At 39.8% G+C, this 26,078-nt stretch overlaps 4 protein-coding genes and 3 pseudogenes across 4 annotated transcripts; 6 read left to right on the top strand and 1 right to left on the bottom strand.

The window, feature by feature from the left end:
* Nucleotides 1-1,626: 1,626 nt before the first annotated feature.
* Nucleotides 1,627-2,488, bottom strand: LOC146981133 (uncharacterized). Its single transcript, XM_085788125.1, has one exon. It carries the CDS (start codon nt 2,384-2,386, stop codon nt 1,628-1,630), a length of 759 nt encoding a protein of 252 aa, XP_085644251.1. The 5' UTR covers nt 2,387-2,488; the 3' UTR covers nt 1,627.
* A 3,250-nt stretch (nt 2,489-5,738) lies between these two features.
* Nucleotides 5,739-6,801, top strand: LOC146981132 (uncharacterized). The gene is made up of 2 exons (XM_085788124.1): nt 5,739-6,601; nt 6,762-6,801. Exons 1-2 carry the CDS (start codon nt 5,739-5,741, stop codon nt 6,799-6,801), a joined length of 903 nt encoding a protein of 300 aa, XP_085644250.1.
* A 2,850-nt stretch (nt 6,802-9,651) lies between these two features.
* Nucleotides 9,652-10,681, top strand: LOC146981131 (uncharacterized). Its single transcript, XM_085788123.1, has 2 exons — nt 9,652-10,535; nt 10,624-10,681. The coding sequence occupies exons 1-2, from the start codon at nt 9,652-9,654 to the stop codon at nt 10,679-10,681; spliced, it is 942 nt and encodes a 313-aa protein (XP_085644249.1).
* A 2,848-nt stretch (nt 10,682-13,529) lies between these two features.
* LOC146981130 (uncharacterized) lies at nt 13,530-14,623 on the top strand. Its single transcript, XM_085788122.1, has 2 exons — nt 13,530-14,413; nt 14,499-14,623. Exons 1-2 carry the CDS (start codon nt 13,530-13,532, stop codon nt 14,521-14,523), a joined length of 909 nt encoding a protein of 302 aa, XP_085644248.1. The 3' UTR covers nt 14,524-14,623.
* A 2,028-nt stretch (nt 14,624-16,651) lies between these two features.
* Nucleotides 16,652-17,678, top strand: LOC146981129 (uncharacterized; annotated as a pseudogene).
* A 2,077-nt stretch (nt 17,679-19,755) lies between these two features.
* LOC146981128 (uncharacterized) lies at nt 19,756-20,782 on the top strand (annotated as a pseudogene).
* A 2,595-nt stretch (nt 20,783-23,377) lies between these two features.
* Nucleotides 23,378-24,404, top strand: LOC146981127 (uncharacterized; annotated as a pseudogene).
* The last annotated feature ends 1,674 nt before the right edge of the window (nt 24,405-26,078 follow it).

Below are 26,078 nucleotides of genomic sequence, written 5' to 3'. Positions count from 1 at the left end.
ATGATTTAGATATAACAGCAGAGAGAGAGAGAGAGAGAGAGAGAGAGAGAGAGAGAGAGAGAGAGAGATGGCTGAGGTTCAAATATTGGGCACCAGATGTGCGGAAGTGTGGCGATCTGTTGGCTCCTCCTCTTAGCACACAGGACCCAGACCAGCCTTCAGCCAATAGCACACAGTTCTATACAAACCCCACTGATGGGTTCTGACCAGGATACCGTTTATTGGATCTTTATCAGTGAGATTACATTGATGATGGCACCTGACTGAAGATGTTAATGAATCTACAAGGCCCAGGAGGGAAACGCAGACTGATCCAGATATTGTATCAGCCCGGTTCCCCTTGATTTAATGCCCACGGTTCACATCCCGCGGATGTCCAAGTTATGGCGCCGTGCCAAAGAGTTCTTCTGACACTCTGTGGTTGCCGCGGAAACTGCATCCTCCGCGGGGAAGCATAGTTGCATAATCACGGTGCTTTTAGACAACTCTGCATGTGTTTCTGTCTTTTTGACCACTCACGAATAACCACAGTGGCTGACATGTGATGAACTCTGTAGCCTACACGATCTGATGTTAATCAGCTCGTGTGCCCCAGTGGGATTTGGCTGAAAGATTGTGATGAATAGGTACAACTCGTTAGTGCACAGGTGATTCCCCGTGTAGTTTCGATGACAAATGGTTGGCATTTACCACAGCAGACTGTGTCAGGGAAATGATCGAATCGGTTATGGTGTCTGTAGAGATGGGAGTGGCTTTGTATTGGTTATTTCCCATTGTTTCCAATTGCTGAGCTAAGAAAACCAGTAAGTCTGACAGGTATGACAAAAAAGCTTGAGTTTCAGTCACTAACGACCTTTGATTTTTATTCAATGAAATAGCTATGTGATAAAACATGACAATAAAATCCAAACACGCCACTGTCGATTAGTTATTTGTGGAATAATATCTGCAATAGTTCATTGAGATTTGAGAGCAACAATGAAATAATCTCTAGCATCACTAGGAAGCCCAGGGAACTTTGTTTGGCCGATGAAGTGCATTCAGTCTTTGAACAGCTTGGTTGTGCTGTTATAGATTAAAAACAACACAGATCATGCCATCCATCCACTTAGAAATGATTCAACTTTTAAATTCGCGGGCGCGGAGATTAATGGGGCGAAGTCGTTCAGGATAAAGTCTGCATGAAGAGGATGAAAGAGAAAAGGACAAAAAAGAACATTTGTGTCAGCTTATGGATTCAGTTACTCATTGACAAACAAATTCAACACGTGCATTTGTCATGGACGGCGAAAAAAATAGAGATTAAGAATTAATAACAATTTAAAAGCATCAAAAAGCCATAAAGCAAAGTCATATAAAGGTAATAAAGCATTTGTTTGACTGAAGCCTACCCCTACAGCATATCAACAAATTATTGTAAAAACCAGTGTATGTGAAACGATATTCAGATTATTATCATACATAAATTATATTTAAGAATCGGGGATATAAAAACAAACAAACATGTTTTTGCACAATAAGGGACATGACTTGAGTGGAATCAAATCCTGTGAACACTCGTGTAAGGCATCACAGAGCAACACAGAGGAGTTAATAACGCATGAACCCGTCGATCATCATCACCTTCTTACCTCCTTTTACAGCGGCAGTGTCTCCACACTTTGGTGAGCAGCGTGGCTCTGAGCGCGCTGCACCCTCTGATGTACAGGACGGGGGTCAGGGCGGAGTTAATGCGGGGCAAAATGCGCAGAGGGTCGGTGCCTTCATTCCTAAAGGCGTAACAGGTCAAACCAAAGAAATTACAGGCCACGACGTGAGTGAATATAGGAAGCCAGGTGCCTAAGAAAAACACAGCCACCACCAGTATGAGATAGACCGAGGAGCGCTTGCTCTCTCTCTCCTCAGAGGGGGGCTCCCTCTCCAGCTGGAACCGGGCTATGATGAACAGCCTGACGTTCAGCCCTATCATTATAATCACGGTGAATATGTTCCCCACAAACGTGCCAATGCTCGTGACCTGTTTGGCCACACCGACTTTGACTAGGCTGTTCACGGCCACGATAACGAATGCATAGACCCAGTACGCAAAGATGACCATGATGGTTCTGTTGCGGGTCATGCGGTGGGAGTATTTAAAGGGTGACACCACCGCGTGGTACCTGTCCGCCTGCGCGGCCAGAATAGCCATGTAAGACAGACCTAAAAATGTGGGTACGATGTAAAAGGTTCCCGTAGGAGAGCCGAAGTAATCCCTCACATCGAGAACACCGGAATAATAATAAGACACGCCGGTGCAGATGTCACTGAAGCAGGTGCTCAGCATGTACATGAAGCGGTTCTCGCTGCGCAGCGCCCCGTTCAGCAGTATGGAGAGAAACACAGACATGTTGAGGAAAATGATGGTTGCAGCCAGGAAAATACTGAAGAGGAGCAGCAACACATTGCCAAAGCTTGTGGGGGGCAGCACAAGAGACCAACCCTTGCTGCTGCTGCTGCTGCCGCTGCTGTTACTCATCGATGCAGAGAAGACGTGTTGTGCAACAGCAGTGCTCAGGTCTTCATTGCACAGCAAAGGGTGGCAGCGGTGCAGCTGTGAGCCTCCAGCCGAGGAGGGGGTTAACACTCTTCTGATTTATGTAGGAGGCACAGTCAAGCTTACTAGCAGACCTGTGTGACTGTTATTCCCCTGACAAGTCAACAAGATCCTGGTCAACATCTTGTTAAAGCAAACGAGGTAATAGGCTTAAAATTATAGTTCAAACTGACTCAATGAAGCATTTTTAGTTTATGGCACAATTATTGTCTTGACGTCAGGGGCTTTTATAAAAAGTTCTGAGTTAAGGAACAAAGAAAACTAAATCTGAAATGTGATAATTTTGCAGGTTCTGCAAAACTATAGAAATAGCCATGAATGGCTGACCTCTGGGTCTGAGGACAGCACCATAAAGAAAGTTCTTTCAACTTTTGATGCTCAAAATCTTTTATTTCACCCCAGATATTATAAATCACATTAGGCAGACGTTTCCTGGGCTATACTTTGTACTTCTGTTCAAGTTTTCTGAAGCCCTTTCAAATTATTCAGTTATCTGCTTGTTATGATATGCATTTATTGTAAAAAGCAGTTGAGAGTCATCAGAAACCTTAACATTGACCTGGACAGCACAGTTTGAACAAAGGAGACGCGAAAAACATTGTGTTAACTTCATAAGGTGTCAACATTCAGACAATATGAATGACTTTTGTAGAGTATTTCAGTGATGTCAAATTTTATTGTATTTCAAGAAGAGGTGTGAATGTTTGACAGTGAACCAACAACATGTCTACATCATGTCCACTGTAAGGCCATGGGTGGATCAAACTCTAGATTTACCAATCCAATGTACTACTGGTCAAAAAACTTTCAACAGTTCAGGTCCAGTAAATGACCTTAAATGTTACAAAGATAAGAAGTGAACTGCCCAAAGTAAAAAACAAAACAAAACAAAACAAAAAAGACAAACAAAATATATTATTGTACCAAAGACCTAGAAATTATAGCCTACATTTTTCAGTTATGGCAGTGATGGCTAATAATGGCTAGTTTAGAGCTTTACCACAGCAATAGAAAGAAATAGAAAGAAATGAATCTTTGATTTGACAGTAATGCAAATAACTCCTATAGGTGTCCTAACTTTTGTTGATGACTTGTAAAACCGCAGGGTTGGAACATATTGTTACCGCACCCTGCTAAGATTTATTAGTGGGGTGTGGTAAAAACTGAACAAGTAGTTCTTTATATTGGTTTCACAGTAGTGAAACAGTGAAAAGTAACAGAGGAACACAGGTTGAGTTTCACCCTATAGAGAGAGAGTGAGCTGAAACATTCAAAAAAGTCCTATTGGTGACTGATGAAACCATGAATCATGAAAGACCAGCTGTCACTTTTGTGGGAAGTGCAGTCAAGTGTGAGAACTCACTATTCAAATTCTAAAGAGAGCTGAAGCTGAAAATCTAGGGGATGTACAACTCTTGATATGACTGGAGATCATTGTGAATACAAAACACTCAAGTACAGGCTATAATTGCATAATCCAATTTACTGTGTGCAAGATCTATGATTAGTGTCAGCAAGAGGCTGGTGTTTTGACTGAAACAATGGTTTACTCCGCCCTCTAGTGGCTGAAGAAAACATTGACCTTATTACTAAAGCGTCCAATGCTGAATTATTTGGAAAATTTCACGAAAATATGCAATAATTATAGGGAATCTGTGTCTCCTATGGCTCGTATTGGTACTGATATAATACATCATATGTGTTGATTGTTTTATGATTGAAACGAGCACTTTATATCCAGTGCAGAGTGATCCATCTGATCAATGTCAGAAACTGAAAATATTTGCCTTTGACAAAATAGACTTTTGGGAGAATTGAATTATCCTCCATCCTCCTCCTCCTCCAAAGAAAGAACTTAAAGTGTAAAGTCACGAGGTCAATAGACAGTTAATAGCCCCAACAACTTGGGTCTGGATATGTTTTCTGTATTCAGTATAGGCTAAATTGCAAACATGTTTATATTGAACATTTTATTGGTGTTTATCTACATGCATTAAACCCTAACTATTTAGACAGGCCTACGTTTATGTCAGCACTTGGAAGGATAAGATCTGGTATAATGGCCAACAGAAAACGTGATTTCGGCCAGAGATGGACAGAGTACTCGACCCCCAGTACTTGAGTAAGAGTACAAATACTACTGGTCAAAATTTACTCCGTTACAAGTAAAAGTAGCTCAGTCGACATGTTACTCGAGTAAGAGTAAAAAAGTACTTGCTTTTAAAGGTACTTAAGTATCCAAAAGTACATGCTTCTCAAATGTACTTTTAAGTAAAAGTAAGAATAAGAGTAAATTTCTTATTTTTCACATCAATGAATTACTATATTTTTTTCTAAATGAATTTAAGGACCTTTTAACTCTTGTTTCTGAGAATTAACTCTTTGAAACCACCTGCATTGATGTGCTGCTTTTAGGGGTCAGGGTTTCCTTCTTTGACAAACACAGCTTGTGTTCAATAGTATTTTAGAAAAAAAAGAGCAGACCTGAAAGTAACGAGTACTTTTCAGCCTTCCTAGGAATTAACTTGCGTAAAAGTAAAAATATTTGTCTTGGAAATGTATTCAAGTAAGAGTAATACGTACCAAAGAAATCTAATACTCAAGTAAAGTACAAATCCTCTGGATATGTACTTAAGTACAGTACTCAAGTAAATTTACTCCATTACTGTCCACCACTGGATTTCGGGCACAACATATTTATCATTTATTTAGATAAATGTAACCAAAATCTCAGTTTAAATGCTTTAACCACAAAAACCACCAAACAATGAGACCAATGTAGTGCCACTAGTCTTATTGATGCATTGGGCTTCATTCGTTAAGCTTGAATATCTTTCAACCACCTGTTATGTTTAATGTAGGTAAATATATTATTGATCAGTCCTACATTGGGAGGCACAAACAAGTGACTGCATGTATGGCGATCATCTTATTACTTTACCAAACACCCCCGGGACTCCTTGTCATTGAACTTGATTTATTCTTTCCATAGATCCATCTACCAAACCTCCTATTTGTTTATGCCAAAACCTCTTCTCCCATAGAGACCAGGAGGTGTGCTCAAACTGTGACAAGATGGCACCATTCACGTACGCATAGGCCTATATAAAAGTAACGAATGCTCGTCTTCTGGCGGAGCGTCAGGATGCTCCTTAACGGCACCATTCCTCTGTCGGTGGATTTCAGCACTGCGGGGGACTTCCTCGTCTTCATCTTCCATATTCTGTTCGCCACAAGCGCCGTGCTCGTCGCCGGCTCGGTGGTCATCGGGATCTCCGCCTCCCGGTCTCTGAGAGGCCAGAACCGGTTCATATTCATGCTGAACACGAGCATCAGTGACACTCTGACCGGCTTCTCGGTCTACTACCTCGGCCTCTTCGACGTCCAAGAGGGCTACCCCTCTAGGAACGGGACTTATTACATTTTACCCTCGTTCCTAGGTGTCAATGTGTTAACCTTCCTCTTCGCTCAGTTTGATCGCTACTTTGCTGTGTGCCATCCATTCTTTTATAACCGCTACATAACAAGGTCTTTTGTCATTGGTATCTGCGCCTTTTGTTGGATTTATACATACTCCATCCTCACTGTGCAGAACATGGTGCCCATCTCAAAGGCGGCTCAAATAAACGCGTTTGGTGTGATGACTCTGCAGATTATAGTGCTCATTAAAGTATTGATGACAATTAAATTATACATCATAGCCAGGAATCACCTTGTGAGAGAGGCGCCCAGTGCTGAGAGAGACAATAAGAAAGAGTCGCTGCGCATCATTGTGTTTGTGGTTATTTGTTTCTTGGCCCTTTGGTGTCCGTCCTTTGTCAATATCATTGTCAGACAGTTGACTAGGAAAGGTCTGAGGTTTAAGAACGAGGCCACTAACCTGTTTGCCATCATGGCGCGCCTGAACGCACTGTTCACCCCGGCTCTGTACATCTGGGGCAGTCCGGCGCTGCGAGGGGTCATATGGAGACTGGTGTGGCGGAGGATCTGTCCGAGACGGAGAGCAAGGTCGGTCTCTGCTGTCTGCGTGATATAAAATTGCACTTTTCATTATGCACATTTGATTATTGGTTAATGGGGAAAAATGAAATATTATATGCAGACAATTATTGTAACTCTCTCTCTCTCGTTTTCTCCCCCTCTGTCCCTACCCTTTATCTCTTTTCAGAATTGGTTTTACCTTTGATGGAATGACAAACAAATTATAATGAAGGAGCCAGTGAATGCATCCCCCACGGAAGGACAATACGTGGCCACATCACGCGGGCTAACATGGGATGTGTTTCAGTCCATTTTGAATCGATGCTATTTCTCAGTCAGATTGAGCAGTTGGGGTTTTTCCTGTGTGAATGCGCCTACAGTACTGGTTTGAGATTGGGTCAGGATTATAGAGCCAGGGTCTGGGTCATCTAATTCTGTCATTTCATTTTAGAAAGGATGTGATAGTCAAATGTTTTTCACATGAAACACAGTGTATGGCCTATTTATCACATCCAGGTTAATATTTTCTTACAAATCCCTGTATTGTTTTCAACAATAACGAATATGGAGTAGGTGTTTTTATTTTCTGGCAAAGTTACAGTGTTCTAATGTTCTATTATATCATATACTTTGGATTTCGTTGTAATTATGAAAAGTTCCATTTTTTTGTTAAGCACCAGAGAAAATGCATTTAACCATTTAGCATTAATGTATCATTAATGATATCACACATGTCCAATGATCGTGGCTCATGCATGCGGGGTAACAAATTCAGAGTTCATCATAGGCTACTGTAGTATTGTAGAACAGATGGGATTATTAATTATTAACATACAATTTGTTTAGCAAAGAGAAATTAAAAATGTGTGTGACTGCATGCCTCCGGCTCACAATATTAGTTAAATATTACCAGACTACTTCTGGTTTCCTGATCCGCTCTGTAAACTTTAACGTGTGCTGCTGATCATGCTGATCCGGCCAACCAAGGAGCTGCTTGGTGTCCCCGCTTTCGTTGAGAATTTTTTTAATTTTAATCTCCGCAGAATTTCAGCAGTTATTGGGAACTTTGTCACTGGAGTTTAGCGGAAATGTTGTTAGTAAAGTTTTTTCCCTCATCTGTCCCTTTCGTGCGATAGCCTATCTCGAACCTGCCTGCAACAAGTGGCCGAAAAACAACGAGGCCCTATTGACTCGCACAAACTATCAGGAAAGGGGATTTTGATCCAAGAGAGAGTTAAGAGGAGGGGAAAACCGTAGAAGGCTACAGCACAAAATGTAATATAAAATTGTACATATTTGTAAATTCAAGTGTATATTTATAAATTGATGATTAATAAACGCGAGGGCAGCTGCCGGCCACGGGATCAGCACCGCGGACAGCGGCGTCTCCTCGAAGCTGCGGATCAAGGTCGAGCACCGCTGGTTCAGCACCTCGGTCAGCTCCACATTGTTGCTTCGCCCCTTCACGGGCCAAAACTGATGGAAGCTCACCATGCCTTCATTCATTAACCCTCATGTTATGTTCCGGTCGAATTTGAACGTTGTAAAAATTTCATCTCTGAAAAATGTATGTGATCAGACTGACCTAAGATTCCACGACTTTGTCTACAAAAGAGGATTTCAACAGACAAAATGAATTATATTTATTTGCATACAACTTTGTGCTTTTTATTCAACTTTTGTACATTCTTGTTGTGACCGTCAAAAATGACCGGCCATTAGAAATGAATGGGGGAACTACAATGAGTGTGAAAAAAACTGAGCTCAAGTAGGTTACATCCTCATTTGTCAGATGCCATTAGCTCAGATGAATGAGGCATACACGCCATAAATAACAGATAGACATTATAAACCTGTAATGTTCACAAGAACTTAAAGCAGAAGTAAGTGGTCCGGTCGTTTTCGCTAATGCTGCGTTCCAGGCAGCCTTTTGAAATCGTAAATTACAGCTTCAAGTCACAACTTATGACTTTGTAGCGTTTCAGGCAACCCACTCGTGTTTTTCCGACCTGTTTTACCGGTGAAAGTCACTATAACGGCCACTCGTAACTTCCGACCGGTGAACTCGTACCAGATTGAACTGGTACCACTTCACGGTCGGAAAAATACGAGTTTCCTTGAACGCACCATAACAGTCCTCGTCGCTACGTCACCACATTCACGGCGTCCCTTGGCTGCACACACAGCCCTGCATGCCGTTCTCTCTCCTCATTGGATAAAAACTGTAGGATACGATAAATGTTTTCTCCTCGGCTCAGAGCAGAGCAGAGTGACTGACAGACCTGTGTTTCAGACCAAACACTCTATGTAAGTGATTGCTGTCGGAAGATACAACTATTTAAGACTTATATTAACACAAATATATCACTTACTTCTGCTTTAAGTTGATTAAGAAAACTAATGAAACTAATATATGTATTATTACAGTTTTATCAGTCTTAATAGAGCGGTCATTTTTGACCGGGATTCGGGAACACTGAAATGAACACAACATGAGGGTTAAAAAGACCCCCAAACATTTAGGCTAACTTCGGCTGATTGTTGCTGAATAAGCACAAATGGGAAATAAAAACCATTATTTTAAAAAAAAAAGGAATGGGAAATTTTGTTTTTGTGACAAGTTAGGAGGCCTATAACAGATCGATGCGCTGTAGATTTTCTCTGAACCCATAGACTTTACAATTTTACACTGCACACTGACCGGCCTCCTTATCAAATTATTCGACGTGTCTGGCACCAAAATAATTAAATCTTAATACGTTTTTATTATGCATGATTACATTTAGCCCAAAACGATTTATTAAAAATAATTTTACATTGGTTTTAGTGTTCAATCTCACAATCTGATCTGCCTGTTATCTTGGTGACCTCAACAAACCCATATTCATTTTGTGAAGTGACAATGAAAATGACTGACAGAAAAAGGAAAAAATATATAATAAAGTATATGATAAACAAGCCCAATCATCATTAAGTGGTATTAGGTAACGTTTCATGGGGAATGGATAGAGGCGTAGGCTACCAACAAGCTATAGGCCTATAAATGGAAGAGAAAGTGAGGCAACATTAATGAAACAATGCTCCTCTCTAATAGCACACACTCTCTCACAGGAGGAGTGCTTCTCTCAGTGAACTTCGACAGTCCAGTGGATTATCTCATCTTTATATTTCAGATTTTATTCGCCACAGCTGCTGTTCTCGTAGCCGGACCTGTAGTCATTGCCATCTCATCCACCCGAGCGCTTCGCCTTCAGAACAGGTTTATTTTCATGCTCAACACCAGTATCTGTGATACGCTCGTTGGCTTCTCGGTGTATTATCTCGGTTTGTTCGACGTTCAGGAGGGATACCCTTCAAGAAATGGGACTTATAATATGTTACCTGCTCTACTTGGGGTGAACATAATGACATTTATGTTTGCACAGTTTGATCGATATTTTGCTGTGTGCCACCCATTCATCTATGCGCGTTTTTTAACCCGGCCGGTGATTATCTCTGCAAATGTCTATTGCTGGTTTCATGTCTATGTTCAAACAATTGTTACACAATTCTTGCCCCTTGCTAAAGCAATACAGCTCTATGTTTTCAGTATGGTCAGCTTACAAGTCATCGTGGTCACCAAAGTGGCCATGACTATCAAACTGTATGTGGTCGCCCGTTTCCAGGTAGAGAGAGAGCCTCCCAGCGAGGAGAAGGAAAACAAAAAGGAATCGTTGAGAATAATCATTTTTGTTGTCATAAGTTTCTTGGTGTTGTGGTGCCCCTCTTTCGTCAATATCGTCCTCAGACTGGTGGTGGGAAGAGGGCTGACATTCAGGAACGAGGCCACTAATCTCTTCGCCATCATGGCTCGTTTCAACGCTGTGTGCACACCGGCCGTGTACCTGTGGGGGAGCCCGGCTCTGAGGGAAGCCACGATGAGGGCAGTGTGGGGCAGACTGTGTCCACGATGCAAGAGGAGGTAGGAGGTTAAAGGTCATTATGCTGGTGTAAAGATGTCACTCCTTTCTTTATAGTAAACTTCAGCAGCTGTTCTGCCTCATTTTCAGAATCGGCTCGTGTTCCGTGAAGGGAAATGGAAAAGGAAGACCCGTGAAGAATCACTGACTGTGGCTCTGGACTCAGCCAGTAGCTACTGCAAGGATTCAGAAACGAAAAAATAATCAAACTGTAAATTTAAGAACAAATGAAAAATGTGTTTATCGCAGGTTGTTTATGTCTGATCTAGATTTTTATGCTACATTTAGGCCGTTAACTGTTTAGTCGGTGGCCCAAAATCACATAGATGTTTCCTTTTAATAAGAAAAATAATTTAGACTTATTTCTCTTTGTTCAAAGAGCTCAACTCTGAAATTGTATTTTTTCTTCTTCTTTTTTTAATATTATAGGAGGAGATGTTTTTCTAGCTGTGGTGCAGTGAGTTGTTGCACATCAGTATTAGAGTTTAGCCTATACAATTATGGGTTCAGTGCTGAGTTTGAATAATAGTTAAGATATTAGAGAGATTATCTCTTTATATAGGACTACTTCCGTTTTCCTGGTATTTTAATGTAATGAATATGAGACAGGCCTATCACTGACTTCACTTACACAGTTTTTCTGTAACATCGCACAAAATTGACATTTTAGCTTCCTTATCATTACTTTTGCTTATTTGCTTATTTGTTATTATATAAGTTACATTTCTCAGATAACTTAAGTAACGTAGACGGCTGAAGACACACAACTCCCTCATATTTTTCAGAATCACACACAAGTCAAACGAGCGATGAAATCTCTGGCATGTAATGTAATATATATGATTTAAATTACTCTATTGTACTCTAACTTGTTTTAAATGGTTAGTTAAGAAACATTCATGTAGGCCTATTTAGAAAATGTACAAACTTATGACTGAATTAGCCTAAGTTTTACATCTTACATTTTTCTCACATTCTCACATTAAATGTTTCTTTTTGTAAACCTGAAAGATAGCCCATTTGTAATTACCTACATTTTGATTAGTATTTGACTTAATCAATCTACTTTATGAGGCACAAATTAGAAATACATTTGCGTAAAATTTCTGATTCCATTGTGTACTCTTTTTCGTTTTATTTTTAGGTCGAGCACCTCGGACAGCTCCACTACCGGTGACTGCCAGAGGTTCAGCACCTTGGTCAGCTCCACATTGATGATTCGCTCCTTAACACGAGCCATAAATGATGGAAAGAGAAGCAGGAATTTCACTTTCTACGAACCATGCCTTCATCCAATAAAGAAAATAACTTGGCAAACTGAGGCTGAGGGGAAATTTAAATAATTACATTTAAATAAAAAAACGGATGGGAGATATTGATTTCATGACATGTTGTGATAGACTTTTAAAATAAATTAATTCTTAAATTTCCTCTCAAATCATGTACTTTACACTGACCGGCCTCCTTATGAAATTCTTCGATGTGCCTGGGACCAAAATAACTAGTTACTTAAATAATTTCGCATTATCATGGATTACAGGTTGTTGTTGTTGTTGTTTTTTTTTTTTACCAAAACGAGGGAAATGCATTAATACAATTGTGCCGCGCCCCCACTCCTGAAAGAACAAAAGCAAAACATAGTAATTCCAAAAAACTGCAACAAGCCTTCAACACGTTCAAAATAGCAATACACAGACTCAAAATGTGGGATGAACAACCTGTTGTCCACAAAACTTGGTGTAACTGATGTCAAACACCCAGTTATTTTTCACACTCCTGATCTTACAGGCATGATGGGGAGATATAGAAAAACATAATAATATGGGAGCTCCAATTTATGATGAAAATCTCTGGTGCCAAGAAGGGCTCTAGATAAAACACCAGACCAGTGTAAAACTAGAAACTGTTAACAAGAAATAGTAAAAATAAATGTGAATGTAAAAGGAAACTCATAAATAAGAAATGACCAGGACAAGTGATTTAATTTGTTTTGTTTTAACTTTCTTAGAATATTACTATTCAGATTTTTGTCCAATAATTTACAATTTGGTTTTCGTGTTGGTTTGGTTCTCACTGAAACATTATCTCACCAAGAGTGTTGTTAAAAATCTTCTTACACTGTTTATGTCCAATCTCACAATCTGATCTTCCTGACAACTACAACAAACCCAGGCTATTGCTTACAGGTAATTCCCAGTCCAACAGTAAAAATTAAAATAACTTACAGTTTTTTAAAGGTACATTGTGTAACTTCTCCTGTTATCTATTCACGAAAATCGATTATTTCGTTCAAAGTTTTTCATTCATCAATAATTACCCCCATCAACAAGTGGTCCGAATTTGCCGTTCATATCATTCATATCTACATGGAGCGGGTAAGCTCGGTGCTGGCTGCCATGTCATGTCGCCATGTTTTTAGGTTCAGTGGCACCGTGACCGTAGGAAACCACGGGAACTCAGCGGAGACACCGGAGCTGCCGGCTCAGGTCGAGGTGGCGTCTGTGAAAAGTCACCGCGGTAACGCAGTGAGGATGCTGCATTCACCTGCAGTCGGGCAGACAGCCGTCTCTAACAAACCAGATGTCATTTTAGTCACAGAAGTGGAGAGAAAGCCGGTAAAACGTGGGTCAGGTCAACAATAAGACATCGCCATGACAACATATTGTCACGTGTATTGTTTTGCCTCGTGCTGACGGGCCACTTGTTTACATAGAGGCTTGTTTAAGCCGTTACCTGCAGCGGCTGTCGTCCGTCTGCCGTCTAACCGATTTCACATGTATGCAGCATTAAAAATACGACTGAGTTGCTTGCGATATACAACCGCACCGCTAGATGGGAGTAATTCATACACAATATAGCCTACCTTTAAAGGACAAACAAGCCTAATCATTAATAAGTTATGTTAGGTCACGCGCCTAATGCGTAATGGAGGCTTATCAACAAGCAATAGGTCCATAAATAAATAATTTAAAAAATCAGGCAACATTAATGAAACAATGCTCCTCTCCAACAGCACACACTCTCTCACAGGAGGAGTGCCTCTCTCAGTGAACTTCGACAGTCCAGTGGATTATCTCATCTTTATATTTCAGATTTTGTTCGCCACAGCTGCTGTTCTCGTAGCCGGACCTGTAGTCATTGCCATCTCATCCACCCGAGCGCTTCGCCTTCAGAACAGGTTTATTTTCATGCTCAACACCAGTATCTGTGATACGCTCGTTGGCTTCTCGGTGTATTATCTCGGTTTGTTCGACGTTCAGGAGGGATACCCTTCAAGAAATGGGACTTATAATATGTTACCTGCTCTACTTGGGGTGAACATATTGACATTTATGTTTGCACAGTTTGATCGATATTTTGCTGTGTGCCACCCATTCATCTATGCGCGTTTTTTAACTCGGCCGGTGATTATCTCTGCAAATGTCTATTGCTGGTGTCATTCCTATGGCCAAATGATCATTTTACAATTCTTGCCCCTTACCAAAGCTATGCAACTCTATGCTTTCAGTATTGTCAGCTTACAAGTCATCGTGGTCGCCAAAGTGGCCATGACTATCAAACTGTATGTGGTCGCCCGTTTCCAGGTAGAGAGAGAGCCTCCCAGCGAGGAGAAGGAAAACAAAAAGGAATCGTTGAGAATAATCATTTTTGTTGTCATAAGTTTCTTGGTGTTGTGGGGTCCCTCTTTCGTCAATATCGTCCTCAGACTGGTGGTGGGAAGAGGGCTGACATTCAGGAACGAGGCCACTAATCTCTTCGCCATCATGGCTCGTTTCAACGCTGTGTGCACACCGGCCGTGTACCTGTGGGGGAGCCCGGCTCTGAGGGAAGCCACGATGAGGGCAGTGTGGGGCAGACTGTGTCCACGATGCAAGAGGAGGTTAAAGGTCATTATGCTGGTGTAAAGATGTCACTCACTCCTTTCTTTATAGAAAACCTTAGCCGCTGTTCTGCCTCCTTTTCAGAATCGGTTCGTGTTCCGTGAAGTGAAATGGAAAAGGAAGACCCATGAAGAATCACTGACTGTGGCTCTGGACTCAGCCAGTAGCTACTGCAAGGATTCAGTGGAAACGAAAAAATAATCAAACTGTAAATTTAGGAACAATTATAGAAGAAGAGGTTGTGTTGTTGCACATCAGTGGAGAAATTATGGGTTCAGTAAATAATAGTTCAGATTATAGAGAGATTATCTCTTTATAGGCTACTTACATTTTCCTGATATTCTAATGTAATGAATATGACACAGGCCTATCACTGACTTAAATGACATAGTTTTTCTGTAACATCGTACAAAATTGACATTTTAGCTTCCTTATCGTTACTTTTGCTGTTGTTGTTAATATTGTTATCATAATCATGAATCTGTCATGGTAAAATGTCGATTTGTTAGTTACATTTCTCAGAGAACTTCAGTAACGTAGACGGCTGAAGACACAACTCCGTCTTCTCATATTTTTCAGAATCACACACAAGTCAAACGAGCGATGAAAGCTCTGGCATGTAATATCAGTGCAGTGATATGCAGTCTTGGGAAAGTTACGTTAGAAATGTAGGTTACAGATTTGATTTCAATTCTAACTTGTTATAATCGGTTAGTTAAAAAAATACTTTCCTATTTAGAAACTTTTACAAATGTATGACTGAATTAAGTTTTATACATCTCACATTTTTCTCACATTAAATCGTTCTTTTTGTAAACCTAAGAGATAGTGTGTATTCAGATATAGCCCAATTGCAACTACCTACATTTTGATTAGTAATTGACTTGATCAATTAGGAATTCATTTGCGTAAAATTTCTGATTCAATTGTGTACTTCTGTTCAGTTTTTTTTATTTTTAGGTCGAGCACCTCGGACAGCTCCACTACCGGTGACTGCAGGTTCAGCACCTTGGTCAGCTCCACATGGATGATTCGCTCCTTAACACGAGCCATAAATGATGGAAGGAGAAGCAGGAATTTCACTTTCTACGAACCATGACTTCATCCAATAAAGAAAATAACTTGGCAAACTGAGGCTGAGGGGGAATTTAAATGATTATATTTAAAAAACAAATGGGACATATTGGTTTCATGACATGTTGTGATAGACTTTTAAAATAAATTAATTTTGAAATTTCCTCTGAAATCCTACTTTACACTGACCGGCCTCCTTATCAAATTCTGCGATGCGCCTGGGACCAAAATAGCCTAAAGTCTAAATAATTTCGCATTATCATGGATTACAGTTTTTGTTTTTACCAAAACGAGGGAAATGCAGTTACAATCGTGCCGCTTCATCCTACTTCTGAAAGAACAAAAGCAAAACATAGTAATTCAAAAAAAGTAACTGTAACAAATCTTCAACACGTTGAAAATAGCACTACACAGACTCAAAGTGTGGGATTAACAACCTGTTGTCCACAAAACTTCACAAATGACAATATGCGGGGGCGCACTGCTTGGTGTAACTGATGTCAAACACCCAGTTATTCTGCACACACCGGATCTTACAGGAGGCATGATGGGATGAGATAGAAAATAATAATAATATGGGAGCTCCAATTTATGATGGAAATTTCTGGTGCCAAGAATGGCTGTAGAAAAAACACCAGACCAGTGTAAAACTAGACACTGTTGTCATATAAGGAACATAAATAAATGTGAATGTAAAAGGAAACTCATAAAGAATAAATGGCCTAATACAGGACAATTTAAATTAGAATATTACTATTCAGATTTTTGTACAATAATTTACAATTTGGTTTTCATGTTTACACGATTGGTTTTTCATGTTTATAATTCAATGTTAGCATTTATTGGTTTGGTTCTATATACAGTTACACTGAAACATTATCTCACCAAGAGTGTTATTAAAAATCTTTTTACACTGTTTGTAGTGTCCAATCTCACAATCTGATCTTCCTGACAACTACAACAAACCCATATTGCTTTATTCCCAGTCCAACAGTAAAAATTAAAATAACTTACAGTTAAAAAAAAAAAAAAAGGGGAAAAATAAGCCAAATAATACACAGTATGCAGTAATAAGTTGTTAGGTCACGCCTAATGCGTAATGGAGGCTTATCAACAAGCTATAGGCCTATAAATAAAACAAATCAGGCAACATCAATGAAACAATGCTCCTCTCTAACAGCACACACTCTCTCACAGGAGGAGTGCCTCTCTCAGTGAACTTCGACAGTCCAGTGGATTATCTCATCTTTATATTTCAGATTTTGTTCGCCACAGCTGCTGTTCTCGTAGCCGGACCTGTAGTCATTGCCATCTCATCCACCCGAGCGCTTCGCCTTCAGAACAGGTTTATTTTCATGCTCAACACCAGTATCTGTGATACGCTCGTTGGCTTCTCGGTGTATTATCTCGGTTTGTTCGACGTTCAGGAGGGATACCCTTCAAGAAATGGGACTTATTATGTGTTACCTTCTCTACTTGGGGTGAACATACTGACATTTATGTTTGCACAGTTTGATCGATATTTTGCTGTGTGCCACCCATTCATCTATGCGCGTTTTTTAACCCGGCCGGTGATTATCTCTGCAAATGTCTATTGCTGGATTCATCCCTATGTTCAAGTCATCCTTTTACAATTCGTGCCCCTTACCAAAGCTATGCAACTCTATGCTTTCAGTAATGTCAGCTTACAAGTCATCGTGGTCACCAAAGTGGCCATGACTATCAAACTGTATGTGGTCGCCCGTTTCCAGGTAGAGAGAGAGCCTCCCAGCGAGGAGAAGGAAAACAAAAAGGAATCGTTGAGAATAATCATTTTTGTTGTCATAAGTTTCTTGGTGTTGTGGGGTCCCTCTTTCGTCAATATCGTCCTCCGACTGGTGGTGGGAAGAGGGCTGACATTCAGGAACGAGGCCACTAATCTCTTCGCCATCATGGCTCGTTTCAACGCTGTGTGCACACCGGCCGTGTACCTGTGGGGGAGCCCGGCTCTGAGGGAAGCCACGATGAGGGCAGTGTGGGGCAGACTGTGTCCACGATGCAAGAGGAGGTTAAAGGTCATTATGCTGGTGTAAAGATGTCACTCACTCCTTTCTTTATAGAAAACCTTAGCCGCTGTTCTGCCTCCTTTTCAGAATCGGCTCGTGTTCCTTTAAGTGAAATGGAAAAGGAAGACCCATGAAGAATCACTGACTGTGGCTCTGGACTCAGCCAGTAGCTACTGCAAGGATTCAGTGGAAACGAAAAAATAATCAAACTGTAAATTTAGGAACAATTATAGAAGAAGAGGTTGTGTTGTTGCACATCAGTGGAGAAATTATGGGTTCAGTAAATAATAGTTCAGATTATAGAGAGATTATCTCTTTATAGGCTACTTACATTTTCCTGATATTCTAATGTAATGAATATGACACAGGCCTATCACTGACTTAAATGACATAGTTTTTCTGTAACATCGTACAAAATTGACATTTTAGCTTCCTTATCGTTACTTTTGCTGTTGTTGTTAATATTGTTATCATAATCATGAATCTGTCATGGTAAAATGTCGATTTGTTAGTTACATTTCTCAGAGAACTTCACGTAGACGGCTGAAGACACAACTCCGTCTTCTCATATTTTTCAGAATCACACACAAGTCAAACGAGCGATGAAAGCTCTGGCATGTAATATCAGTGCAGTGATATGCGGTCTTGGGAAAGTTACGTTAGAAATGTAGGTTACAGATTTGATTTCAATTCTAACTTGTTATAATCGGCTAGTTAAAAAAATACTTTCCTATTTAGAAACTTTTACAAATGTATGACTGAATTAAGTTTTATACATTTTTCTCACATTAAATCTTTCTTTTTGTAAACCTAAAAGATAGTGTGTATTCAGATATAGCCCAATTGCAACTAGGCTACCTACATTTTGATTAGTAATTGACTTGATCAATTGGGAATTCATTTGCGTAATATTTCTGATTCAATTGTGTACTTCTGTTCGGTTTTTTTTTATTTTTTTTTTTAGGTCGAGCACCTCGGACAGCTCCACTACCGGTGACTGCAGGTTCAGCACCTTGGTCAGCTCCACATGGATGATTCGCTCCTTAACACGAGCCATAAATGATGGAAGGAGAAGCAGGAATTTCACTTTCTACGAACCATGACTTCATCCAATAAAGAAAATAACTTGGCAAACTGAGGCTGAGGGGGAATTTAAATGATTATATTTAAAAAACAAATGGGAGATATTGGTTTCATGACATGTTGTGATAGACTTTTAAAATAAATTAATTTTGAAATTTCCTCTGAAATCCTACTTTACACTGACCGGCCTCCTTATCAAATTCTGCGATGCGCCTGGGACCAAAATAGCCTAAAGTCTAAATCATTTCGCATTATCATGGATTACAGTTTTTGTTTTTACCAAAACGAGGGAAATGCAGTTACAATTGTGCCGCTTCATCCTACTTCTGAAAGAACAAAAGCAAAACATAGTAATTAAAAAAAAAGTAACTGTAACAAATCTTCAACACGTTGAAAATAGCACTACACAGACTCAAAGTGTGGGATTAACAACCTGTTGTCCACAAAACTTCACAAATGACAATATGCGGGGGCGCACTGCTTGGTGTAACTGATGTCAAACACCCAGTTATTCTGCACACACCGGATCTTACAGGAGGCATGATGGGATGAGATAGAAAAAAATAATAATATGGGAGCTCCAATTTATGATGGAAATCTCTGGTGCCAAGAATGGCTGTAGAAAAAACACCAGACCAGTGTAAAACTAGACACTGTTGTCATATAAGGAACATAAATAAATGTGAATGTAAAAGGAAACTCATAAAGAAGAAATGGCCTAATACAGGACAATTTAAATTAGAATATTACTATTCAGATTTTTGTACAATAATTTACAATTTGGTTTTCATGTTTACACGATTGGTTTTTCATGTTTATAATTCAATGTTAGCATTTATTGGTTTGGTTCTATATACAGTTACACTGAAACATTATCTCACCAAGAGTGTTATTAAAAATCTTTTTACACTGTAGTGTCCAATCTCACAATCTGATCTTCCTGACAACTACAACAAACCCATATTGCTTTATTCCCAGTCCAACAGTAAAAATTAAAATAACTCACAGTTAAAAAAAAAAAAAAAAGGGGGGACAAACAAGCCAAATTGGGTTGTTAGGTCACGCCTAATGCGTAATGGAGGCTTATCAACAAGCTATAGGCCTATAAATAAAACAAATCAGGCAACATTAATGAAACAATGCTCCTCTCTAACAGCACACACTCTCTCACAGGAGGAGTGCCTCTCTCAGTGAACTTCGACAGTCCAGTGGATTATCTCATCTTTATATTTCAGATTTTATTCGCCACAGCTGCTGTTCTCGTAGCCGGACCTGTAGTCATTGCCATCTCATCCACCCGAGCGCTTCGCCTTCAGAACAGGTTTATTTTCATGCTCAACACCAGTATCTGTGATACGCTCGTTGGCTTCTCGGTGTATTATCTCGGTTTGTTCGACGTTCAGGAGGGATACCCTTCAAGAAATGGGACTTATTATGTGTTACCTTCTCTACTTGGGGTGAACATACTGACATTTATGTTTGCACAGTTTGATCGATATTTTGCTGTGTGCCACCCATTCATCTATGCGCGTTTTTTAACCCGGCCGGTGATTATCTCTGCAAATGTCTATTGCTGGATTCATTCCTATGTTCAAGTCATCCTTTTACAATTCGTGCCCCTTACCAAAGCCATGCAACTCTATGCTTTCAGTAATGTCAGCTTACAAGTCATCGTGGTCACCAAAGTGGCCATGACTATCAAACTGTATGTGGTCGCCCGTTTCCAGGTAGAGAGAGAGCCTCCCAGTGAGGAGAAGGAAAACAAAAAGGAATCGTTGAGAATAATCATTTTTGTTGTCATAAGTTTCTTGGTGTTGTGGGGTCCCTCTTTCGTCAATATCGTCCTCAGACTGGTGGTGGGAAGAGGGCTGACATTCAGGAACGAGGCCACTAATCTCTTCGCCATCATGGCTCGTTTCAACGCTGTGTGCACACCGGCCGTGTACCTGTGGGGGAGCCCGGCTCTGAGGGAAGCCACGATGAGGGCAGTGTGGGGCAGACTGTGTCCACGATGCAAGAGGAGGTTAAAGGTCATTATGCTGGTGTAAAGATGTCACTCACTCCTTTCTTTATAGAAAACCTTAGCCGCTGTTCTGCCTCCTTTTCAGAATCGGCTCGTGTTCCTTGAAGTGAAATGGAAAAGGAAGACCCATGAAGAATCACTGACTGTGGCTCTGGACTCAGCCAGTAGCTACTGCAAGGATTCAGTGGAAACGAAAAAATAATCAAACTGTAAATTTAGGAACAATTATAGAAGAAGAGGTTGTGTTGTTGCACATCAGTGGAGAAATTATGGGTTCAGTAAATAATAGTTCAGATTATAGAGAGATTATCTCTTTATAGGCTACTTAAATTTTCCTGATATTCTAATGTAATGAATATGACACAGGCCTATCACTGACTTAAATGACATAGTTTTTCTGTAACATCGTACAAAATTGACATTTTAGCTTCCTTATCGTTACTTTTGCTGTTGTTGTTAATATTGTTATCATAATCATGAATCTGTCATGGTAAAATGTCGATTTGTTAGTTACATTTCTCAGAGAACTTCACGTAGACGGCTGAAGACACAACTCCGTCTTCTCATATTTTTCAGAATCACACACAAGTCAAACGAGCGATGAAAGCTCTGGCATGTAATATCAGTGCAGTGATATGCAGTCTTGAGAAAGTTACGTTAGAAATGTAGGTTACAGATTTGATTTCAATTCTAACTTGTTATAATCGGCTAGTTAAAAAAATACTTTCCTATTTAGAAACTTTTACAAATGTATGACTGAATTAAGTTTTATACATTTTTCTCACATTAAATCTTTCTTTTTGTAAACCTAAAAGATAGTGTGTATTCAGATATAGCCCAATTGCAACTAGGCTACCTACATTTTGATTAGTAATTGACTTGATCAATTGGGAATTCATTTGCGTAATATTTCTGATTCAATTGTGTACTTCTGTTCGGTTTTTTTTTTTTTTTTTTTTTAGGTCGAGCACCTCGGACAGCTCCACTACCGGTGACTGCAGGTTCAGCACCTTGGTCAGCTCCACATGGATGATTCGCTCCTTAACACGAGCCATAAATGATGGAAGGAGAAGCAGGAATTTCACTTTCTACGAACCATGACTTCATCCAATAAAGAAAATAACTTGGCAAACTGAGGCTGAGGGGGAATTTAAATGATTATATTTAAAAAACAAATGGGAGATATTGGTTTCATGACATGTTGTGATAGACTTTTAAAATAAATTAATTTTGAAATTTCCTCTGAAATCCTACTTTACACTGACCGGCCTCCTTATCAAATTCTTCGATGCGCCTGGGACCAAAATAACTACTTAAAGCAGAAGTAAGTGATATATTTGTGTTAATATAAGTCTTAAATAGTTATATCTTCCGACAGCAATCACTTACATAGAGTGTTTGGACTGAAACACGGGTCTGTCAGTCACTCTGCTCTGCTCTGAGCCGAGGAGAAAACATTTATCGTATCCTACAGTTTTTATCCAATGAGGAGAGAGAACGGAATGCAGGGCTGTGTGTGCAGCCAAGGAACGCCGTGAATGTGGCGACGTAGGGACGAGGACTGTTATGGTGCGTTCAAGGAAACTCGTATTTTTCCGACCGTGAAGTGGTACCAGTTCGATCTGGTACGAGTTCACCGGTCGGAAGTTACGAGTGGCCGTTATAGTGACTTTCACCGGTAAAACAGGTCGGAAAAACACGAGTGGGTTGCCTGGAACGCTACAAAGTCGTAAGTTGTGACTTGAAGCTGTAATTTACGATTTCAAAAGCCTGCCTGGAACGCAGCATTAGCGAAAACTACCGGACCACTTACTTCTGCTTTAAATAATTTCGCATTATCATGGATTACAGTTTTTGTTTTTACCAAAACGAGGGAAATGCAGTTACAATCGTGCCGCTTCATCCTACTTCTGAAAGAACAAAAGCAAAACATAGTAATTCAAAAAAAAGTAACTGTAACAAATCTTCAACACGTTGAAAATAGCACTACACAGACTCAAAGTGTGGGATTAACAACCTGTTGTCCACAAAACTTCACAAATGACAATATGCGGGGGCGCACTGCTTGGTGTAACTGATGTCAAACACCCAGTTATTCTGCACACACCGGATCTTACAGGAGGCATGATGGGATGAGATAGAAAATAATAATAATATGGGAGCTCCAATTTATGATGGAAATCTCTGGTGCCAAGAATGGCTGTAGAAAAAACACCAGACCAGTGTAAAACTAGACACTGTTGTCATATAAGGAACATAAATAAATGTGAATGTAAAAGGAAACTCATAAAGAAGAAATGGCCTAATACAGGACAATTTAAATTAGAATATTACTATTCAGATTTTTGTACAATAATTTACAATTTGGTTTTCATGTTTACACGATTGGTTTTTCATGTTTATAATTCAATGTTAGCATTTATTGGTTTGGTTCTATATACAGTTACACTGAAACATTATCTCACCAAGAGTATTAAAAATCTTTTTTACACTGTTTGTAGTGTCCAATCTCACAATCTGATCTTCCTGACAACTACAACAAACCCATATTGCTTTATTCCCAGTCCAACAGTAAAAATTAAAATAACTTACAGTTAAAAAAAAAAAAAAGGGGAAAAATAAGCCAAATAATACACAGTATGCAGTAATAAGTTGTTAGGTCACGCCTAATGCGTAATGGAGGCTTATCAACAAGCTATAGGCCTAAATAAAACAAATCAGGCAACATCAATGAAACAATGCTCCTCTCCAACAGCACACACTCTCTCACAGGAGGAGTGCCTCTCTCAGTGAACTTCGACAGTCCAGTGGATTATCTCATCTTTATATTTCAGATTTTATTCGCCACAGCTGCTGTTCTCGTAGCCGGACCTGTAGTCATTGCCATCTCATCCACCCGAGCGCTTCGCCTTCAGAACAGGTTTATTTTCATGCTCAACACCAGTATCTGTGATACGCTCGTTGGCTTCTCGGTGTATTATCTCGGTTTGTTCGACGTTCAGGAGGGATACCCTTCAAGAAATGGGACTTATTATGTGTTACCTTCTCTACTTGGGGTGAACATACTGACATTTATGTTTGCACAGTTTGATCGATATTTTGCTGTGTGCCACCCATTCATCTATGCGCGTTTTTTAACCCGACCGGTGATTATCTCTGCAAATGTCTATTGCTGGATTCATCCCTATGTTCAAGTCATCCTTTTACAATTCGTGCCCCTTACCAAAGCTATGCAACTCTATGCTTTCAGTAATGTCAGCTTACAAGTCATCGTGGTCACCAAAGTGGCCATGACTATCAAACTGTATGTGGTCGCCCGTTTCCAGGTAGAGAGAGAGCCTCCCAGCGAGGAGAAGGAAAACAAAAAGGAATCGTTGAGAATAATCATTTTTGTTGTCATAAGTTTCTTGGTGTTGTGGGGTCCCTCTTTCGTCAATATCGTCCTCAGACTGGTGGTGGGAAGAGGGCTGACATTCAGGAACGAGGCCACTAATCTCTTCGCCATCATGGCTCGTTTCAACGCTGTGTGCACACCGGCCGTGTACCTGTGGGGGAGCCCGGCTCTGAGGGAAGCCACGATGAGGGCAGTGTGGGGCAGACTGTGTCCACGATGCAAGAGGAGGTTAAAGGTCATTATGCTGGTGTAAAGATGTCACTCACTCCTTTCTTTATAGAAAACCTTAGCCGCTGTTCTGCCTCCTTTTCAGAATCGGCTCGTGTTCCTTGAAGTGAAATGGAAAAGGAAGACCCATGAAGAATCACTGACTGTGGCTCTGGACTCAGCCAGTAGCTACTGCAAGGATTCAGTGGAAACGAAAAAATAATCAAACTGTAAATTTAGGAACAATTATAGAAGAAGAGGTTGTGTTGTTGCACATCAGTGGAGAAATTATGGGTTCAGTAAATAATAGTTCAGATTATAGAGAGATTATCTCTTTATAGGCTACTTAAATTTTCCTGATATTCTAATGTAATGAATATGACACAGGCCTATCACTGACTTAAATGACATAGTTTTTCTGTAACATCGTACAAAATTGACATTTTAGCTTCCTTATCGTTACTTTTGCTGTTGTTGTTAATATTGTTATCATAATCATGAATCTGTCATGGTAAAATGTCGATTTGTTAGTTACATTTCTCAGAGAACTTCAGTAACGTAGACGGCTGAAGACACAACTCCCTCTTCTCATATTTTTCAGAATCACACACAAGTCAAACGAGCGATGAAAGCTCTGGCATGTAATATCAGTGCAGTGATATGCAGTCTTGGGAAAGTTACGTTAGAAATGTAGGTTACAGATTTGATTTCAATTAGTCCATTATACTCTAACTTGTTATAATCGGTTAGTTAAAAAAAAAAATACTTTCCTATTTAGAAACTTTTACAAATGTATGAATGAATTAAGTTTTACATCTCACATTTTTCTCACATTAAATCGTTCTTTTTGTAAACCTAAGAGATAGTGTGTATTCAGATATAGCCCAATTGCAATTACCTACATTTTGATTAGTAATTGACTTGATCAATTAGGAATTCATTTGCGTAAAATTTCTGATTCAATTGTGTACTTCTGTTCGGTTTTTTTTTTTTTTAGGTCGAGCACCTCGGACAGCTCCATTACCGGTGACTGCAGGTTCAGCACCTTGGTCAGCTCCACATGGATGATTCGCTCCTTAACACGAGCCATAAATGATGGAAGGAGAAGCAGGAATTTCACTTTCTACGAACCATACCTTATCCAATAAAGAAAATAACTTGGCAAACTGAGGCTGAGGGGGAATTTAAATGATTATATTTAAAAAACGAATGGGACATATTGGTTTCATGACATGTTGTGATAGACTTTTAAAATAAATTAATTTTGAAATTTCCTCTGAAATCCTACTTTACACTGACCGGCCTCCTTAATTCTGCGATGCGCCTGGGACCAAAATAGCCTAAAGTCTAAATAATTTCGCATTATCATGGATTACAGTTTTTGTTTTTACCAAAACGAGGGAAATGCAGTTACAATTGTGCCGCTTCATCCTACTTCTGAAAGAACAAAAGCAAAACATAGTAATTCAAAAAAAGTAACTGTAACAAATCTTCAACACGTTGAAAATAGCACTACACAGACTCAAAGTGTGGGATTAACAACCTGTTGTCCACAAAACTTCACAAATGACAATATGCGGGGGCGCACTGCTTGGTGTAACTGATGTCAAACACCCAGCTATTCTGCACACACCGGATCTTACAGGAGGCATGATGGGATGAGATAGAAAATAATAATAATATGGGAGCTACAATTTATGATGGAAATCTCTGGTGCCAAGAATGGCTGTAGAAAAAACACCAGACCAGTGTAAAACTAGACACTGTTGTCATATAAGGAACATAAATAAATGTGAATGTAAAAGGAAACTCATAAAGAAGAAATGGCCTAATACAGG

The sequence above is a fragment of the Trachurus japonicus genome, chromosome 9 (genome assembly GCF_045865225.1).
Source record: "Trachurus japonicus isolate A0001 chromosome 9, Traja_1.0".
Lineage (NCBI taxonomy): Eukaryota > Metazoa > Chordata > Actinopteri > Carangiformes > Carangidae > Trachurus > Trachurus japonicus.
The sequence above is the reverse complement of the archived record's forward strand: the minus strand, read 5'-3'. Positions and strand labels throughout refer to the sequence as shown.

What these genes read in the sequence shown, in the direction of transcription:
- LOC146981133 (XM_085788125.1), bottom strand. Translation starts at nt 2,386, where the DNA reads ATGTCTGTGTTTCTCTCCATACTGCTGAACGGGGCGCTGCGCAGCGAG.
- LOC146981132 (XM_085788124.1), top strand. Translation starts at nt 5,739, where the DNA reads ATGCTCCTTAACGGCACCATTCCTCTGTCGGTGGATTTCAGCACTGCG. An exon ending in TGTCCGAGACGGAGAGCAAG is followed by an intron (nt 6,602 to 6,761) that starts GTCGGTCTCTGC and finishes ATCTCTTTTCAG; the next exon opens with AATTGGTTTTACCTTTGATG.
- LOC146981131 (XM_085788123.1), top strand. Translation starts at nt 9,652, where the DNA reads ATGCTCCTCTCTAATAGCACACACTCTCTCACAGGAGGAGTGCTTCTC. An exon ending in TGTCCACGATGCAAGAGGAG is followed by an intron (nt 10,536 to 10,623) that starts GTAGGAGGTTAA and finishes CCTCATTTTCAG; the next exon opens with AATCGGCTCGTGTTCCGTGA.
- LOC146981130 (XM_085788122.1), top strand. Translation starts at nt 13,530, where the DNA reads ATGCTCCTCTCCAACAGCACACACTCTCTCACAGGAGGAGTGCCTCTC. An exon ending in TGTCCACGATGCAAGAGGAG is followed by an intron (nt 14,414 to 14,498) that starts GTTAAAGGTCAT and finishes CCTCCTTTTCAG; the next exon opens with AATCGGTTCGTGTTCCGTGA.